This window comes from Pimephales promelas, chromosome 14 (assembly GCF_988280905.1).
Source record: "Pimephales promelas chromosome 14, fPimPro1.hap1.1, whole genome shotgun sequence".
In the NCBI taxonomy this organism is placed as follows: domain Eukaryota; kingdom Metazoa; phylum Chordata; class Actinopteri; order Cypriniformes; family Leuciscidae; genus Pimephales; species Pimephales promelas.
Window position 1 is genome coordinate 27,366,654 of NC_142782.1, and position 20,957 is coordinate 27,387,610.

General features: G+C 40.7%; 1 protein-coding gene across 8 annotated transcripts in view; it reads right to left on the bottom strand.

Annotated features, from left to right (window-relative positions):
- elavl4 (ELAV like RNA binding protein 4) overlaps positions 1–20,957 on the bottom strand; it is a 75,610-nt gene that overhangs the window by 41,588 nt on the left and 13,065 nt on the right. For 3 of the 8 annotated variants that reach the window (XM_089119767.1, XM_039675507.2, XM_039675490.2), the window contains one exon: positions 3,040–3,126. The exons of 1 other annotated variant lie outside the window; for it this stretch is intronic. In XM_089119767.1, the coding sequence (XP_088975893.1) occupies positions 3,040–3,126 (87 nt within the window). Of the gene's footprint in view, positions 1–3,039; positions 3,127–11,373; positions 11,428–16,295; positions 16,509–17,606; positions 17,984–20,957 lie in introns of those variants that run through there. 4 more of the 8 variants (XM_039675532.2, XM_089119766.1, XM_089119768.1 and 1 more) reach the window with 4 other exon arrangements.

Below are 20,957 nucleotides of genomic sequence, written 5' to 3' on the forward strand. Positions count from 1 at the left end.
CATGGGAGGCTCATCTGCAAAGCTCTCAGGATATGCATGTAAATGGATCCTGTTCCGCACTTCTCTGCAGAAAAGGGGGATGGAGCGACACAAAGGGACAAAATAGCCATCGCCACAGCAGGTTTTGATTGATGTGTGTGTGCACATGTTTATTTCTGTGTGTTTTCATCTTTGTGCATGTGTGAGGGGAAAAGTATTAAGTCTGTTTGCAGCTCCTGCGGAGCACTGTTCTTTCAGGGGAAAAAGAAATGCTCAAACCTCATGGGATAAGAGCTTTGAATATTCCAGAGAACGAACCGATGGAAGTGGACACCTTTCATTCTGGTTCCAGGGACCTGTTGTGTCTCGATGGCCAATTAAAAACCTTTCTTTCCTTTGTGATCCTTTCACTAGCACTCATATGCTGCCTTATTATTTTCCTATAGTTGAACTATCTAGTTGTCATATTGAGAAGGGTAATTGTTCTTTTACATACTCACTATTGCTGGACATTTGCCCCAGACTCTGACAGGGGTCAGTGTTGTGACTTTCCTGTGGTGTCTTTCCTTTAACTACTGTTCCTGAGTACTTAAGATTAGATCGAAAGGCAAAAATAGCAATCACAAAAAATAGATTTTACTGTAAGGATTTTTATTTCAGTGATTCTTTCAGTAGGTGGTGAGAACTGTCTTTATGTGTGATTCACTGGGCAACATGACATCATGACTTTTTGCGTAAACATACACACCACTTTAAAGTCAAGTGGCGTGTTATCTATACGCATTTTGAGCTATTCGCGTGTATGCGTGTATGTCTACGCTGTAAAATGTCAGAGTAATTCCACTCATATGTAAACGCCGTTAAATGTCCGAGCAAAATGAAGCAAAATGTACATCTGGGGAGCGATATTTTTTTTTTCCTAGGATGGTAGGGGAAGACTCATAAATGGTATTAACCCCAGTGACGGGTAGGTTTAGGGACGGGGTTGGGGTAGGTCATATATTTATATATACAGTAATGTAACGTTAAGTCAACGGCGTTCATAAACACGCTGAAAAGCGATTATGCGTGTTGATAGCACGCCAAAAATGAAAATATGATAGGTTATTTATAGGTTTATAGGTTCATAGAAATAGGTTATTTAGTCAACTAATTCATTAAAAAATGCTGAATGATTCAGGAATAAAACATTGGCCTGTATGAGTAAATCATTGAATCGATCGCTCACTTAAGTGATTTGTTCAAAACACTAATTAGGCTAGGAACTATATTGAAATATATGACACATATTGGCTACTATATATTTATAAAACAGACTTTTTAATATAAAATCATATATATATATATACATGTATCGTATTTATATAGAGGATATAGTCTGTGGAAACTTTGCTATATTGTGTGCGTGAGATAAAATACAAAATATAGCAAAGGTTTCACAGACTTTTTATATTTATTATTTTATTAACCAAATTTATTAAGAGTCTTTCTTTCTGTAGAAGACATAGTTTGTGAAACCCATGCAATATTGTGCATTTTATCTTAGATGGTATGCTTTATTGACCAATCAGCATGACTTGAACTATCCGTTTTTATAAAATCTATTTGGATACTTTTTGTGCGATGTAGAGTAGCTTTTGAACCTGTCAGCAAACTTGACCATGTAAAAGGGAAGAAAGCAGCTGTGGTTAGGCAAAAAAAGGTATTCTGCTTCCCCCAACTCGCTCTTTTTTTGTTGCTGTTTACAGCAAGTTTTGGCTAGTTATATTGGGCCATTTAGTATGGGGATCATGTGTTAACTGAGCAACTGCCATTGATATTTGGTGATGGAAATGCTTATGAATAGATTTGTCTAGGTTTTGCAGAGTCTAGGGCTCTCACAGATTTCTCAGGATATCTATTTCAGTGATATCTGTCAAGAAGTAGGGAAATTTAATGAGTGGCACACACAAATTGTGCACAAACAGCACCTTTAACTGAACAGCACAGTATAAACTATTGTGGTTCAGATGCTAGCTAAGACAGAGCCTAGCTGGCTCTATCTGTTTATGCTTTAGCTGTGGAAGGCAGGAAGACAGTTAAACAGACAGACAGGCAAGGCAAGCAGACAGCCAGACATGCTAAGCCATCACAAAGGCCTTGGTGTCAGCCGGGGGACAGACATCATCTTCCCTTTGATCCAACGTAACAGTAGCCCCAGATTAAATTCCTTTATTTTTTCAAACGCAATGGCAGATATGCCGACTGTTTCTGAACGCTGCTCGGTACGGCTCAGGCTACGAGCGTGCGCGTCTGTGTATGTGAGTGTATGCAGGAAGGAAGAGGCTCTGCCACTCTGTCTTACATAAGTGCCTTAGAGGATGTCAGGACAGGGATAAAAATACAGGTTCAACCAGTCCAATGTCCCTGAGTCACGCAGAGCCAGAGGTGTGTGTGTGTGTGTGTGTGTGTGTGTGTGTGAGTATGTTCACAGCACTGCAGATAGATGCATTTCGGTGTGTGTCATGATACCTGCCATTTCAACATGGCACTTTAATGGCCTTATTAGCTAAGATGATAAAATGTCAGGCTACTATTCTGATGTGTGTTTTTAGTGGTAATGCTCTCCAGTTATTACCAGAGCCTTCTGATGCTAGTGCTCCTTCCTATAGATGTCGGCTCTTATTTATGTTGACCTGTGACAGTTAAATCTGAGAGAAAACAACACTGGGAATCATCTTCAGGTGAAATCTAGGTAAAATAAAGGGAAGAAATTTGATTTTTTTTTTTTTTAACATCTAAAGAGATTTATGTAATTTTTTCACTTGCACAAGACACTGAAATGTTGCACAGACATTATACATATTGACAATACAACATCCATCCAAAATATATCATAAAGTACCACTCCTAATAACAATTACAGTAATAATACTAATAATAAGTTTTATTTAAAACTTATCATTAGGCCTGTTTTACTTTTCCCCTGCACACACCCTCCCTCTCATAGCACAATTTCATAGTAGCAATATGTCTATTAATGGGGTAAAAATGGCAGTTAGTGGGCAGCAGTCTCCTTACCATCTTTGGCTGTGTCAGCAGTCCCTTCTCAGCCCAGCCCTGGAGCTGCGGCAGGTCTGCCTGACGCCACTGAGTCTCTGTCGATCCCTACGGGAGGGGGGCAGGGTCAATATTCAAACATGCCCATTTTCTCCATACCAAACAAACACTCCTGACGGTCTCCAGGCACACTAAAACACACAGGTGGCTTTGATTCGGACTCGAAAGACACAATCGTTTAAATTTAGTTGGGTTTTATATATACAGTGTAATGAAAACAGGTGCTATAAGTGCATGCAGAGAACGGGTGATATATAGAATAGCATATTTGCTGATGAAACGGAAGTATTTTTTCACACTCCAGGCCATAGACAAATTTGTGTAGGATATAGAAAGTGCAAGTTGGGAAAAACAGCAAGCCTCCTACTGTAGATTTAATATCATGGGCTTTCCAGCAAATCCAGCCTCGTAAACAAGACCTTAGAGGACCAATACCGAGGCTGCCGCAATCACAGCTTGAGCCGTGGCACTAACAGGGAAAACAGCCAATTTAGGAAAAGAGGGAGACACTGAGCGTGACCTTTCTGTTGGATGGATGGAATAGAGGAGGAGTGTAATCGGAGGCATCCAGCACTACATGATGGAGGAGACACTTCTGCATCGGAAGGGATGGAGGGGGCTGGGGCTGGGGGGAGGGGCTTGGCGTCCTCTGCAGATCTTTAAAATGTTCGTGTAAGCGTCCAGGTGTCGGGATCTAGAAAATGAACTGTCAGCGGAGGAGGGAGAGGAGCGAGGGATAGGGTGGACAGGTGGATTGCTGACAGCTCTCGGTGTACTGTTGTCTCGGGCATGGGTCTGTAATTTAAAACAGAGCCTCATCTTTTTTCATCTCATGTGCCACCTTGGTTTTAGTTTTAGTGAGGACCGCAGGGTGCAACAAAACACTTTTATTGTTCTAGTGATGAAACTTAAAGTGTACATTCAGCTTTAAATGTGATGTGTATATATTTGTTCTCTGATGAAACAACATATCTGCATGAACCAATCCAGAGCATTAGATCCACATGCTGAATCGTTCAGAAACAATAAGAAGCGGGATGACACAGCCAAATGATGCATCAGAATAGGTGCATCATTCACAGTAAGGTTTAAAAAGCTCTCGCTGTTACTCTGGTTACAGAGGACAGATCAATGTCCACGGGCGACAGAAGGGAGAGGACAGACTATAAATGAATTCATCTTCTGTTTTCACTGACCTTTTCTCAAAGCTCACATGAATCAAATATGGAATACGTAACAATGGAGAAATAGCTTTTTGTTCTCTTTCTCTCAGTCTTATTATCTCTCTCTACATTCTTTTTGTCGAACAAATAAAACTACTCAAACTGCTGTTGTTCATATCAATTAATATCAACAAACATGTAAATTAAATTAATGTTGTTTCTTTAAATCATTTATCAGATATGCCAGAAACGATTAACCACAAACGCAGGATGTAAGGTAAGATATTTGAAGGCTTTTCTTTTAATATATTTACTTAATTACATTAACTTATTGACTCTCTTTCTCTCTCTCTCTCTCACACACACACACACACACACACACTCACATACATAACACAATACACACATTAAATGTAGATGCTCAAAATATGCTGACAAAAAATTATTATTTTTAAATACCTACAAGTATTAAATGCCCCATGAAATCCAACTATTTCAACCTTTGTAGCTTTAGTCCAATGTTTTGAGGCCATCTATATGCTAATGTTCTCCTAAACATTGACAAAATGACTTTTAGCAGGTATAGGCATTTAGAAATGTCTATCTCTTCGTGGAAAAAGGACTCAGAATGTTGATATAAAATATATTAAAACATCCCTGTTGTCTGTTTATGTTGACACCTGACAGAAAACTGCGGTTTTCATCTTAAGAAAATTGCATCTCATCTTAGCTTAGCATAACTTCACCATTACCTTAACCACAGTAGCCACAGTACAAAAACCAATAACAGAGAGATGTCACCTCACCCCTTTGCGATCAAAAAAATCTCCCACGCTTTTCTTTTCTTTTCGCATGATGGTCAATAAATCAGCCACTTCATCCATGCCAGAACATTCTCGGTCAAGCAACCAATACTTCAACCCAAACATGAACCTCATGGACTTATCTCACTGAAGCATCTCACACAATCATTTCCATGCACCTACAGCCCAAATCACACAACCATGAGCCAGATAATTGACATTACAGAGGCTCTGTTAAAACAGAGAGCCTTCCACAAAATGGAGGTCACCCTCAGAAGCTATATATATATATATATATATATATATATATGTAAATGTATGTTCTTGTTGTTCATCGGGTTCAAAGCTATCTAAGGGAGAAATTCATCTTGAAATGTTCTTTCTTGCACTGAAATTTCTGTTTTTTGAGCTCCTTTAAAAAAATAGCAGGAGTGAGGTAAGTAGCCCTAGACTAAATCCCTTAAAATCATTCTCAGTTTGAGAAACAAACAAATTTGTATTTAAAAGTCTCCGGACGGAGGGTACAAGTCTCCTTAATGTTCACAGAGGTTGCTGCACTTGCCCGAGACTGCAACCCTCCTGTGCACTGAACTGCTGGAGGGGATGTGAGCTGTCAGAACCCATTCAGGTACGCAGCTTCATACATTTCTTGTATCTTAACGTCAGGTCAGTAAAGTTCTCTGAGTGTATTGATTTTTGTTTTTCTCTCCCTGTGTTTTGCGTGGGCTCCCCTCCTCAGTGGGACACCTCCTCCAGAGCCCTCGGGTCAGACTGCCACTCCGGCAGATCAATCAGGGCAGTAATGTGGGACGGCATGCGCCAAGACTGCTCCGCTCTGTCACCATCGATCCGCATCTACTTTACCAAATGGATTTTTTTTCTTCTCCGCCCTCCCTCCCTTCCTCCTCTCATTGAGTACCTCTCTCTCCCTATTATTCTTCCTCTGAGGGACTTCGAATAATAAATGCCTCAGTATAAAAGCAATTTTTCATTTAACTTTTGCTTGACACATTTTCTTCTTCCCTCTCTCGATGAAGTCCGGTTTTATGTTACGCCGGATCAATAGAAGCTTCCAAGAAGGTTCTCCCATAATTTCTTTGTCTCTCTCCCCTGGGTGATGGTGATGGGCCTGGTTGAGCCAGGACATTAGTGGAAAGCTGAGGACCACACCCTGATCACATTAGCCCATCATTAGAGCGAGCCTCATTTGATCAGTAATGAAGGCTGCTGTTCATTTGGCCCATGCCTCGTGTTCTTTCTTAGCGTCTGTTTGTGAGAGATTGGTTCCCTGCTCATATCTAAGACTCCAATGATATAGCTCTGCGGAATTACTCTGACCTTTTGATTTACTTCCTGGGGTGATTTAGGGTGACTCTATAATGACAGGTCTGTAGAGTAGTAGGTGAGGTTGAATACAGGCCACTGCAGCAACATGAATGCTGAAAGCCATGATTGCATCTTTTTCCCACTAATTAGAAAACGAAACTACCTAGTTTTGTTGTTGTTGTTGTTAAAATTGAAATAATTTAAGCTGAAATTGAAATGCCTGGGTGATGGAGAGATGATTGATTGTCTGAGGGTTTAATTGCTTGAAACCATTATCAGAGATTTTAAATGATGAAAATTACATGAATACAGATTGACTCATCAAAAACTTGAAATAAGAGAAATAAGGTACATAATCTTGGTTCTAGATTTCTTTAGAAATCAAATTGTTCGTCGAACTGTTCATGTATATTTCATGTAAAAATCTTTACATGGAAAAGTAGAAGATGAAAGCAATGGAAGGATGATATGAGGAAAACATGTGAGGGAGCATCAGTGACACGTGTTTTTCCTTTGGGCTACGGGTCTGGTGAAACACCTGCGTCTCTCCCAACCCACTCTCTCCAAATCTCACAATGTTGACCTCATCAGCTGACCCCACTCTCTTTCTCTCTCACTCTCTCTATCCACCGTCGCTCCTTTGCAGTCTCTCTCTCTCTCTCTCTCTCTCTCTCTCTCTCTCTCTCTGGATGAATGGCTGTATTTTCTCTCAGTGCGTGGGATCTCCTTGGCCTTAAATTAACCTCTCTTGCAGATCTTCTGTGGAAACGAATTAGCGCCCAACGTGACAGTGCGGCTAATGTGTTGGTGAGGGTTCAGCAGAGTTTTCAAATAAAAAAAGGCAAAAAAATTCTTCAATGCTGTGCTGATGAACTGCAATGCAAAAATGAATGTTTTCCTTAAGTTACACAACTGCAGTGCACGCTGATGAAGATTAAAAACAAACAAACAAACTAACGCAGCCAAGATTTCTTGACTGCATGTGCACTTTTTGCACGATCCACTATAGAGTCCATGCTGCCATGGGGCAACTGGCTCTCTTAGCCACTGGTAGCGGCCCAGCTCGCTGCTAAGGCAAGCAGAAAATTGGTGAGCATCTTGATTCAGGGATGACACTTAAATTTGTGTGGCTCCAGTGACCAGTTCTATCCTCAGGCTCCGGATGGAAATATGAGAGAGTTTGGCCCTCTGCCTGCTCCGGCAGGACTCACGTCCTTCAGGCAGAATGGGGCAAACAGCCTGCTGGGCCTGGCTTTGCGCACACATACATACACACCCAGTGGCACGCCACTGACATGGTCCAGCCCCTGGCCATCTCTGTGATATCTCCCATGGACACAAGCACTGCTTGTTAGGCCTTCGCTATCAGACACGAGGCTCTTGTGTCAAATCAAAGCAGATTTTATGGGTGAGGATTTGGTGGATGTGTCTTTAAAATCACTCAAATCTATATTATGAAACTCACTTTTTGTGGAGGGTAATGATCAAAGCGAGACAGGGGACGTCTTTGGGTGTGTGCACGTGTCCTTGACTGTCAACTAGCCCCGGACCACGAGTTGATTGTCAGTGACAGGCTCAGAGATACACTGCCCACCCCCACATGCTCTTTCTCTTTCACATACCCTTCCGCTTGCTCTATCCAATCCTACACATATTGCCTCCCATTCTAATGACTTCTACTTTAATACCACCCACTTACCAGACATGGTAATACCACCTTTATTCTAAAGTACTATATCAAGGTATAAATGATTGTCACGTAATGGTATAACAATACATCACATTGAATATTTATTGTCAAATGCCCCCAATCATATATTATTCCATTTCATATAATGATAGATAGTTTTAATATGCTATGTCATTAAAAGTCTCAAATAAAATCAGGCATAGCATCAGTTCTGACAGGTCACGTCAGGCATCAGCTGACTCAGCTGATCCATCAGAATACGACGCTTGTCACGGCATCTCTGTATAAGGCACCATACAGTATTATATGCAACGTTTTCATGTAGTTCATGAGCTAATAACCCTCTTCATCCCCAGTTTCTCCTCTCGTCCACAGTCAGGACTTGACCTTCTGATATTACTCTTCGAATAAGACTCTCACTTATCTTGATTTATGTTGTTACATTCATTTATTATCATTAAGAACGTTAATGACATCTGTAAAACATTTATGTTGGTATTGTTCTGTTTATAATAAGGGGGTTCCCTGCTCTTATCCATGCTATAGGATGGATGAATGGGTGGGGAGTTCTTGCCCAGAACATAACCCTACCCCCGATTATATAATATATTGTAATATTTATAATATTAAGCATGCCTTCACTTGATGAGATGCGCCATATAACCCAGCAAACAGAACGTTCCCGAATGGTCCCATAACCATTGGTTATTTTTTTGGGAACCAAACAAGAACGTTATAGGAACGTTCCATGTAGGTTATTTTTAGGTTCCATTTTGTATATCGTAAGGAGAATGTTCCGGGAACGTTCCCTCAACCTTAAGGTAAAGTTCTAGGAACGTTCTGGGAACCAAAAACTAACGTTCCCAGAACCTAAATTTGTTTGCTGGGAAATTGCTCCCATTACACTCACATCCACACAAGAAACAATCACCCGCAAGATACTTTGCAGAGAGGACTATAGAATTCTTCTTTTTAAATTTGTACTATCACATATATGTCTTACCACCCAGCCCTACACTATACTTTTCTCAGATGTCTCCTCTGTCAAGGTTGTGTGCATACAGTATGTGTCCAGTCTCTCTAGTTGTGCAAGTGTGTCTATGTGGTTTCCTTTTACTCTGTGCATGCAGTATGCAGGCTGTGTCAGCTCCAGGTGGGGTGTTGACATGGCTGTAGGTAGTTGGCAGGTGGCAGAACAGTGCCGCACCTGCGCCGTGCACAGCCTCATTCCTCCATGCCCTGGAAACTATGCATACTGTGCACTCCTGAACCTCTCCGGCTAACAAGCTGCTTTACCAACTACAAATCACATTGAGACTATATAGATGAGTTTTAAAGCTGCGCTTGGGAGCCCTTGGTGAGTACTGCAGTGAGTGTGGAGAGCTGGTGAAATGAGGATGAATGTGTTTTGTTATGCAGAGTGTGAAACCCAGCTAAAGACCTTGCACCATATATTTGTCTTTTAATTATTTCCTCTGTTTAAGCTTGTCATGCAATGTTTGCTCATTATAGAGAAACATTAAAAGCTTTACAAATAGCCTGAAAGTAGATGTGTGTGTTTGTGTGTGAGGGGAAAGGAAAGGAAGACAGTGTTAGTAAGGCAGCTAACTGCATCTCAAGTTCCTGAGAGGATGAGGTGGGCTTCTGAACACACATCAACTGAGCTTTCCCTTTCTCTCTCTTTTTTTACTCTGACGAACCACACACATGAGCTCTGGTTAATCCAATCTCAGCCTCCTCATCTTCCTGCAGCCTCTTTCTCAAAGTCCCTTTCTCCACACTCTCTCTTTTCTAAACATCATCTCTTATTTGCACATTTCCTTTCCAACACACAATTCCTCCATTATTATCTCTTCTCATTCTCCTGTGCTCTTTTGTTTTCCTTTACCTTCTACATGTTTTTAACCCTTCTTCTTTGGACCAACAAACATCTGATTTCTGACTCTTTTTGTTTCTACAGGGAAGAACAACAGTATCCTGGAATAAGTACAGGGATCCAAAATCCAATCCTATAAATGGGAACCATGATGACTGTTCTGTATATTAAACAATATTTTAAAATACACCAATATTCTAATTCTGGCTGATACAACAAGCTGGTAAGTATGTTTATGTTATAGCTGATAACCGCACAATGTCCAGAATAAAACTATACTATTTTGTAAAAAATAAATAAATAAAAACTAATTCTTGTGACTTCTACTTTAATCATACCACCCACTTACTAGACATGGTAAGTACTATAAATGATTGTCATGTAATTGTATAACAATATATCACATAGAATATTTATTGTCAAATGGCCACAAATGTATATACTATTACATAAATTAATTTAATCATATATTATTCCGTTTGATATAATGATAGATAGTTTAAATATGCTTTGTCATTATTTATATTCATTGGCATTCCATTTTTTCCCAGCCAAATAAATTATATTTATATTAGCTAAAATATCTGTACCAATACATTTTATCTTTAACCCAACAAAACTCACATCTGGTGGGAAAACATCTTTATGCATGAAGTCAGTTTGGTTATTGATTAAGTTTGATCTCATAAAAGAAAGTAGCTGCAAGACAGAGCAGTAACCCCACAGCATCTGCTTTAATAAGAGAACGCAGAGGTAATTGATGGAAGATTGACTGAATTACTAACTAACACAGGCAGCTAATAAATAGCACCATCTCAATATGAGAGACAACGAGGTGAATGAAATTCAATCTGTTAACCTCTTCATACATGTCAGGCCTATAATGCAGTCATATAGGCTCCAAAATGCAGATTAATGAGTGTCATTTACAAGAGGGCATTTCTTCCCCCTGCTCTTCTGCAACTATAGCGAAGTGATAGACTTTACTGTCGTCTTGTTTTAAAAAAACAGCAATGACCTAAACAACACTGTGTCAACATATCTCCAGGATGTCCTTTTCTCTTTGGAGGTGGGGATATAAAGAATGGCATTATGAGGGAGAGGGCGACCTAATGTGTTCCATTGCAGCTGGTTAGATAAAACCTCTGCAGAATATCAACGAAAGCAGCTGCAGCAAATGTGGCATGCATTCAAAAGAGCAGATTAATCTTCCAATGCCGGGGTACAGTGTAATTGAAAATGCCTACAGGGGACCATCTATGCTCATATATAATGTGCTTGAAAATATAGGGTTATCCTCATAGAATCCATCAGAATCAGAGTTCACAGATGATTGTGCGAATGCTGTTTATTTCTTTCTTGCTTTTTTTTTTTTTTTTGCATTCTGGTTTGTGCTTGGAATATTAACCAGTGTTTGTCTGATGTGCTTTTACTAACCATGGTTTCCTGATTGCAGGTTGATGGAGACCTAATGGAATAAATGCCTGGCTTCTGGGAAGAAGAAAAAAAAGGCAGGGTGTGTTTAAGGAAAGACATTTGCTCCCGGACAAGACAGCAACTTCTGCTAAAGGTCTGCTCTCACCTCTAATCAGTCTAACTCCTCTTGACAGCGAGATAACAATATCCACAAACCGAGCGGATCTACAGGGGCAAGATTTCACGCAAAGCAATTCCTTTGTGAAATGCCAATGGCTGTATCTATGGTTACTGTTGTGAGGAGGATGCGGGCCACCCTATTTGCCCTTTCTCAGCCGGGGTTTGTTGCGGGAGCTACTGTACCTCATACACTCTTACTGCTGTGACCTTTGACCTCTGGGCGCTGACATTCGTAGAGCGGAGCTATCTTTGACATTTATATCCAGGTTTCCTTTCTCGTCTCATTTGTTCTCCTCATTTTATCCCCTTTTAGTTTTCACCCATGGGAAAAAATGCACAAATAAAATCACTCCTCGAGTGTGCTCTTTTGAATGCCACACCAGACATCGTTATGCAATTTTTTTTAATACGCATCAGTCGTTTTTTGTCATATGCATTGCAAAGGTTTTAGAGGTTTCAAATTCCATGTGATTGCGCGAGGCGAGACGTTGCTATGCGAATGACCTTGGGATGTCCTTTAGCGTCACGGGAGGGAGGTCAGTTAATTGGCTAATGGGCAAGAGAGAAAAAGCGACTACGTTTGCAATAGTGGGAGCAAAGACTCGTCTGCTGCTGCTGTCTTTTCCTGGGGTGCAAAATGTAGATCAGAGAAATGTGCAGTTTGTGCACAGTCTCGAGAGAGCCTGCCACTCAAATCCGAACGTCTGTATGAATACCAAAACACACAGGCAGAGAGAGAGAGAGAGAGAGGGAGGGGGAGAGAGGAGAAGGAATGAAACAAAGAAAGCGGGATGGAGGAAGAGGTTGGTCGGAAGCTAGAATGATAGGGGATGAGAGCCAGCTTGAAAGAAAAGGGTGGTAATGCGCTTCTTATACCTTTCTCTGTTTTATGTTGTGATCAGCTCTAACCAACAATCAACGTTTGTGATGGAGCCTTTGCAGAGCATATTATTCTTGATTTATATATAGCCTATATAAATATGCAATGTGTATCTGGAGAGGCAACTCTCAGATTGCCAGAACGAGAGGTGTGTTGTGTTGGTAAGCAGGTTGTGTGTGGTGTGTATATTCGGCTGATTATCGTCTGTCTGTGCGTGGCACTTTGAATTTGCGCCAGAGGAATTATTACGCTTGCGGTTGTGAAGCCTGCTCACTCCCTCTCTTCTTCCTTCTCTCTCCTCAGCTTTTCCTTTGCAAGGAAAATGAGGATGAATCAAACTGAGAAATCACTGTGATGCCTATTAAAATGTAAACCTGAACGTTTTGTTGTTATTCATGTATATTTAGCTTTGACATAATAAAAGGCCTCTTTGCGAAAGCATATTATTACGATTATATTAGATTATTATTCATAGCACACTGTTTAATCGAACATGAACCTTATTAATGCATTAGGTGAAATCTTTTTTTTAATACAAATTTTACCCACATTTTATTTAAGGTGTTGTTAACAAAGTATAAACTTTTTCTCAGATTCTTTCTCCTGAAGATTATTTAGAAAAATAAATAGATAAACCAATAAAGTTAATGTTAATAATATACAGTTAACACCAATAATTTAATCTTGGAACAATTTAATCAGAGATGTTTAAGCTTTCTGACTTTTGATATCTTGCCACAACGTGTGACATTCTGTCTTTTGAAATGCAGAGTTTTCCCAGAAGCCAAACTTAAGAAGCAGGAGACTTACAGTCTCGTTGCCGTCAAAGGGGGAAACAACTGAGTTGTTAAAGGGATCTGATTTGCAATATCTCTTTCATATGGGCAGCTTTTATAAGAGCATTTCATTGAACTGGTCAATATTAATTCGACATGCACAGTTTCCAATGTTTTCTTCATAGGTTTGCTCAATTCTCATTTGAACACTAAGGGTAAAAGTCTCCCAGAGGTGATCCCAAATATGGAATGTGATGAAAGCTCACATTAGCTACTGAAATCTTCACTGAGTTATTTAAGTCTGAATGCGAGAAGTGTCTAATAAGCGCATTCTGACTTCACCTGTCAGTGTGCTCTATCCTCCCTAGAGCTGGATGTTCAGTTACCTCAGTAACTCTCAAGGCATTTTCTCTAATCAGTTGGCAGAGTGAGACTCATTCAGTAATTACATTCAGAGGTTACATTTGTGTTCTAAATCTGTCAGAGCTGTTGAAAACGATTAAGTATTAGGATACTTCTTCAAATCGGAATGAAGAGCATAGCAAATAGATTACAGAGGCTTGTTTGCTCTTTTAACGACACCATGTCGGGATAGCAGTGAGAACATAAAGACTTAAAAATGCCATCTGGCATGGATTCTAATTATAAAACTATAGCAAAGGCTACACTTAATGCTATTTATAAGATATATACAAAAGACTTTGGGCTATTATGTTGTCCTTTAATCTTAAATGTTAAATCCAGTGGATGAGAAATTATGACTGAGAAAGGATGTCTTAGTATCCCATCTTGTATCTAAGGTTATCTGATCTAATGTCAGTCAATTGTTGTGTCTTCATGAGCCGAGGAGTCAATTTACTGGTATACTAATAATTTAATCATCTGGCACATCCTCTGATTCCTATAAAGACATATTAAATATTAAAGAAACAACATTTCTTGGGCCAAATTGAGAGAGTTTCTTGCATTAAAAAAACTGAGAAACTATACAATCCAATTTGATTCAAGATAAATATCTTCTAACCTAGACAAAAAGTTCCAATAACAGAATTAATGTCTTTTTCTACAGAAAAGCAATCCTGAAAGTGCTATGTGCCTGAAATATTGAAACCGAAACTTGCACAACAAACCATGTTTTAAACTCACTCAGGTGGAAGCTCTACGGCGCCACCATCTGAGGGCTTGTTGCAAAAGCACGCCAAGGCAGTCAGTTAGATGGATGCTGCTGTTCTCCTTCAGCGAGAACTGTGAGGGATGGATGCAGTGGTGTCACACGCATCCCCGGGTCTTTGCGGCCAGAGGGGGGCAACCTGAGCCTCTCTAACTCTCAGAAAAATCAAGTGGCCCACTTTGACACTCAGCTGTCATGTGTAGTCACTCTGTGTGCAGAGGGGTGCAAACTCTTTCACCCAGCCATCACACATCCTGGGGCACTTTTCCCACCCCTGCTGCCCAGATTTCAGCATCTCGGCAGCTTGTCTCCTATTTTGCTCTCTCTCTCTTTCTCAGTTGTCCACCTGCGCCCTCATCCACCCCTTTTTAATATTCAGTCCAGCTTTAGCCTTATTAGCATTGATATGCAACCTTGGAGTCGGACAACAAAGGAGAAAGCCCTAAAGCAGAGTAGTAAGGCTGCTTGGAGGAGAAAGTGAAATTATGAGGAAGGATAAGGATGAAGAGGAGGTATGGGTGGATAGGGTGCGAGGTGAAAGAAGAGGAGACGTGGCCATAGTTCTGTGTAATGGCCGATAGTAGCAGGGACGTCAGCACTGCGGAGGAGGAGGAGAAACATATAGGCCTACAGTATGTGGAAGCTCTTTTCCGTTAACTCCCACACCTTATTTCCTCTCTCACTATAACTAAGCATAGTGGACAAGCCCCCTCACTGCCCTAATGTTTCTCTGCCTCACACAAACTGTGTTTCGCACAAAAGAAAGGGAGGCAGACGGGGATTCACTGTTGGGAATCACTCTATTTTCAATTAGCATTTTGATTGCATGTTAAAGCCCACACACAAACAGTCAAACGTTTGCCTGAAAAATGAATAATGCTGCCCACATTTGAATCTGAATGCCGCGCCACTCAGATGAGGAATTTGACAGTCGCTGCAAGTTAGTAAATACATATATCTGAGCTGTCTTGGCCGCTCGAAACGGTGCAGTTATGATGTCTTCCACCTTTAAATGATGTGCTAACGCAGGCCTATAGGATTTCTCTTACCCTGCTCCGTCTGTATGCTTCACTACTTCCCTCTATCTCTCTCTCTCTTCCGTTTCTCTCTCGGGGAGAGTTGGTTCCTGGCAGGCACAGTCTCCCACTAGCCTGGTGACAGCCGGGGGAGGCAGTCTCTGAGCCCTTAGTCAACAATGGACACATACACTCACACAACACACACACACAGTGCAGCATGTTTAGTGCAGCCTCCCCTACCTCTATCAGAGAAGATCTCCAGACGTGCTTGAACACAAACTACACTATGCACGGAAACACACCTTCGCACACGGCCTAATAGATTCTCATGCACACGTACACACACACGAGGTCACTTCATTCTCATTTACAAACTTACACTCTAGCATGTACGCTAGTACACAGTTACACAACCTTCTACGTATGCCTTGTAAATGTGATTCGTTTAGGAAATTGTTTCGAAAAATTAAATGCTCACCACATTACTCGATACGTGAATAATATGGCTGTATTATTTTGACAGATCAAACCGGAACGGCAGGTGTGAAAATGAGGGTGAAAATGGAAGATGAGAGCAAAAAAAGGTGAGCATTAAGATTCAACACTGCCTCTATATCGTAGAAGGGTTTTAAAGCGCACCATCTGAGAACCTGCTATACACCTGTCCTTTCTCTCCTCTCTTCTCCTCTCTTTTCCTCAGCCTTGTTCTCAAATAAAGCTGCTCTCATCCTAAGAGAAAGGGGAGGAGTAGCATGCAGAATTGAAAAAGAGGAGAAAGGAGAGAGAGACAGACAGACAGACAGAGAGAGACTCCAATGCTGCCACTGCAGCTGCAGGCAGTGAGACACAGCAAGGGCAAACACACACTCGTGCACACACACACAATTGTCTGCACAAAACCACCGCAGCATCCTTACCATCTTAAACCCGTTCCACTCCATTTGTGAGTCGGCGGGCAGAGTTCTTGCCTATAGCCGCGCTAATGTCTCCTCACTTGGAGATCTCTCTCGGTCTCTCCTCTCTCTCTCTCTCTCTCTGTATGTGTCTCAGCGGTGGCGAGGCAGCGTGCGGCCAGCGGGAGAGAGAGTGGGCATTCCTCCTCCGAGTGAGGCTGCTTGTGAATGCACGGGCTTCAGCATGAGCTGAACGCTGCAGCCCCACTCCCTGCCCCCTCCTCATTGGTGAGGTCAGAGTAGCCCCCTCCTCCTTACTTCTCTCACTGGCTGCCTCGGCTCTCCATCATCTGCTCTACTCTGGAAAATTAACACTTTCGCTCTGGCAGCCTTGCAGACGAAGGCACAGGCGCTTCGGCAGAGCAGAAGCCCTTTCAGAACCAGCAAAGGCAATCAATCGCAACCGATGTCTCTGCTTGAGTTAGAGCAGACTGATTGCACATACAGCCATTATGGTAATAGGGTCCCTGCGAGGCACAGCTAATTAATGCAAGTAAAGCATGCAGTGATTACGGAGTATGTTATATATACTGTATATATATATAGTATACATATATACAGTATATGTATATGCGTGATATCACATGCAATACACACAGGATGTATATATTTACAGATGGTCATTATTGCAGGTTTTATTCTGCAATAATGACCTGCTGACTTTACATTATCCCTTTTATAACAGGGCTTAACAACTTAACTAATGAATAAGGACATGAATGTTAAATGTTGAATTTAGTTTACAGAACATTAATACACCAGGAAACAAATGAGCAGTCAATTATTAAAACTTTGCCCTGGAAAACGGTCATTATTCTATAATATTTTGGTTTTTATATCATTTTTCATACATTTTACATTTATCTCTGTACATTTACAGTCAGTGCATTAATATCATAAACTGGACAAAAAAATTGTAATTAGCAAATGTGGGACGACACATGTTTTACTCAATAAACCACAATTGTTATGAGTATCAGGTTGAAGAACGCACAGGTTACTGAACACACACACCTGCTCTTTGTATAAAACCATAATGTATTCACTCACACCTTTACACAAAATGCGCACTCAAAAAAAAAACCCTCTAAATATCAATATTCTGTCTTCATCCCTATTGTCGCCGTTTATGTGCTTAAGAGAAAGGAAAAGAGCAAAGTTGGCGAAGGAGTATTACGAGGGATGAAGGGATTATTCTAAGGCTGCGCGTGACAGCGTGTTTCAGTGATTTTCACTACAGTGTAAATCTCTTTCAAATGCGAGCACATTACTCACCATGACCATTCTCGTGTCCGGAGATGAAGGTAAAAAATAAAAGAAAAAAAAAGCTCGTTATTTTATACCCGGTTAAAAAAAAAATAACGTTGCGCTTTTGAGCGGTTTTCTGGGGGAGTCGCTCCCTAAAGTCTTGAAGGAGAGGTGTCGCGTGGACCCAAGGACAGTCGGATGCAGACAGGTCGGCTGAGAGATATGGTGAGATGGAGTCGAAAACTTACAGCTGCGATCGGCGAGCGTCTATTGTTTCGTAAATTAATGTAGCTGAGGGGGGGAGTATCCAAAATAAAACAATAAAAACAAAAAATATCGGTTCCCTTGACTCTGTGGAGCTAGCAGTGCGAGCGTCCCTTTTTCCTCCACACCATTTATGGAATACAGTGTCAGGCTGGTGTGAGATCTGATTGGTTGAGCGGGGACAGACGGGGTGGCGCGCGCTGCTCTTGAGGAGACTGTTGAAGAGGGTGAGGCGCGCGCGAGTCACTGGGGAGCGTCGCGCCTTTGGGGAAACTGCGGGCTCTGATGGACAGCTAATTTGACCTTCGGTTACATGTGCAAGACAGGTACATGTGAAACGTTTTGGGTTTAAGTGAAGTGTCAAAAGCAAACGGTACCTGTGATGACTAGATAGGGATATAATTTACAATTTGAACCTGAGGGAAGACGCACGCGCACATAGGCTACAGTGTTTTTGTTTCGGTTTTTTTGGTGTGTGTTTTTTTAACTTCTTGGTCGCTATCAGTGTGTGAATTTTGAATGACTTTTAAGTTAAATGCAATTTTCGAGACCAATCTGTAGAAGTTTGTCTCGTGCAATAAGCTATGATGTTAATTTGGCGCCACTAGAACAGTTACGAGATTAAGACTTTTTAAATAATTAACACATTTTTTATGATATATTTGTGACTTATACGTTTATAATAAATTGATAAATAAGACAGTTATGGTCACAGCGAATTGTTGCTATGGTTACCTCCTCAGGCGAACTTGGCATCTGTTTGTGTGAGTCTATCTTTTAACGATAAAACTAACTTTATCTTAAGACCTAGTTGAATACACACATACACATGTATAGGCCTACACATTTACGTTCACATTTATTGTGTGTAGTTTGGAATTCTTTTTGCTGTGGGTTCAAGCTCCTTCTCCTCCTCCTCCTCCTCCCATAATTGGTTTAACTTTAATTAAACCCTTGTCGTTTAATCTTTAAAATTTGTTTAATAGTGTGCCGTAGATGTTATTAATGCAGGCAACGTATTTCTAACATCAGCAATAGCAACACAAGCTAATTAATATTCATGACCATAGCCTTCTCATTTTGTGATGTCACAGACTCATTTTGCTCCCCCTACTCATTCATGAACACACTACATTCAGTTGCATCTACTCAGGTAAAATGGACAGTCTCTTGTAAAATAATGTCATCCAATGCATTATTTTTTTCTTTCATTTTCTCTTTTCTTAATATTATTGCAAACTCTTTCCACATTCTCTGTTGTTCGCAGCTGCACACGCACTGAATCAATAATTAACCGCGAGACCAGCCGCTCCCACCCCTGACAAAACCCATTTCACATCTCCACCGGTGAGGGCTGCCCGAGAGCGACTGCTCGCCGAATGAAGGGATTTCAGATCTTGTTTTATTTACCAAGATATGGAATTCATCACGGGCAAAACACATTTCCTGCTTGCACCCATTTACTCCGCATATACAATCCTAATGTTACACATTCAATGGGTCTTCGGGGAGTTTTGTGTGAATGCATTTTGCTCTCAGGTTTGTTGTGGGGGAATAATGCAGGTGTCATTTTAATATGGTGTGGGTCTTTGTGTTGGTGTACTAGTACAATAGAACAAATCACAGCGCTGGAATGGGCTTGGAAACGGCTGTGGTCTTATCGTCTCTGCACCTGCAATTCTAAAAACCAAAGCGGAGGTCCCTTACGGTGAGCAACTGACTTGACAAGAACTACTTTTGGCATCAGAGTCCAGCAGAGCCATAAAAAATGAAAGACATTTCTCACTAAATGGCCAGGCCTCGCTCTTAGGGACACAGTACTTGAGAGCTCGACCCGAGAAAACCCAAACTTCATGTAGACTATTTATATTTCTCTGTCCTTGTCAAATGTTTTTGGCCCAATAGCAGGTTGTTGTGCTTCATGTGTGTGTGTGTGTGTGTGTGTTTGTGTGTGTATATATATATATATATATATACATATCAGTACTGTCAATCGATTAAAAAAATATTAATCGCAATTAAAAACACTTATGTAATGCAGAGACAACATAAAGGAAGTATATTTTAAATGCTTGTTTAATGGAATCATTTTATGACTGATGGCCAATAATACAACAACTCATGTCTCATGAAAATGCAACCCCCCACGGGGGTTTTTCTCATGAAAAAAATCAACAATCCTGACATAAACCCATAAATAATAGTCATATTTTAACAGTGCCCTTCCTATCTAACAGGTACAGTTACAGAAATCCTTATTAAAGCTTCACGACAAGTTCTTTATTCACTGCTGCTACATATGACACGGACCTCACACTTCTCATTCTCTCACAACTCTTTACTTTCATTTAAGACTTTATTTAATTGATTTGGGACTGTTCTTATGAGGATACTTGACAAAACGGACATTTTTTGCCATAATTGTGTGCGTTATTGTTCATGTTGAGCGTGAAAGAGAACTCGATTCTGTGTGCACACACGATACTGTATACACTATAGCCAAAGATTGAAAAAAAAAAACGGATGCTGTGTTGACAGCAGTCACACAACACACACACACACACATATATATATATATATATATATATACTATATACAGTATATTTCAATGCATAAATATTCACACAATGCTTAAAATAGCATTATTCAAAACAGCAATGCACATCCCATAATAGCAAACTACGCCATAATCTAGTTATTGTGTTTGCTTCCCATTTTGCTCACTGAACCATGTGGCACCATATGAGTTATAGAAGACATTACCTTTCATCTTCCTCACAACAAGACATTAATTTAGGTCCCTCCCACCAACAGAGAGAGAAAAACCTGTCTGTCGTTTCATTCATATGCAGGCATGATTCAATTATACAGGACCTCACGTCATAGCACAGGCAAACTTGAGTCAGTTCTGTGTGAGTTTAGCAATCACACATGGAAACCCTCACTGAACTCTTCACAACCTCCAAACTGAACGAGAACAAGCAGAAAGCTCTCCACCCTTCTGATACCACCAAGCATTTTTTATCATCACATGGTTGGCAGGTGGAAATGTGTATTTTGACTTTGACTTTCATACTGTGAGTTTGCAGGAGTGAAAAACATGGGTGGTGGGAG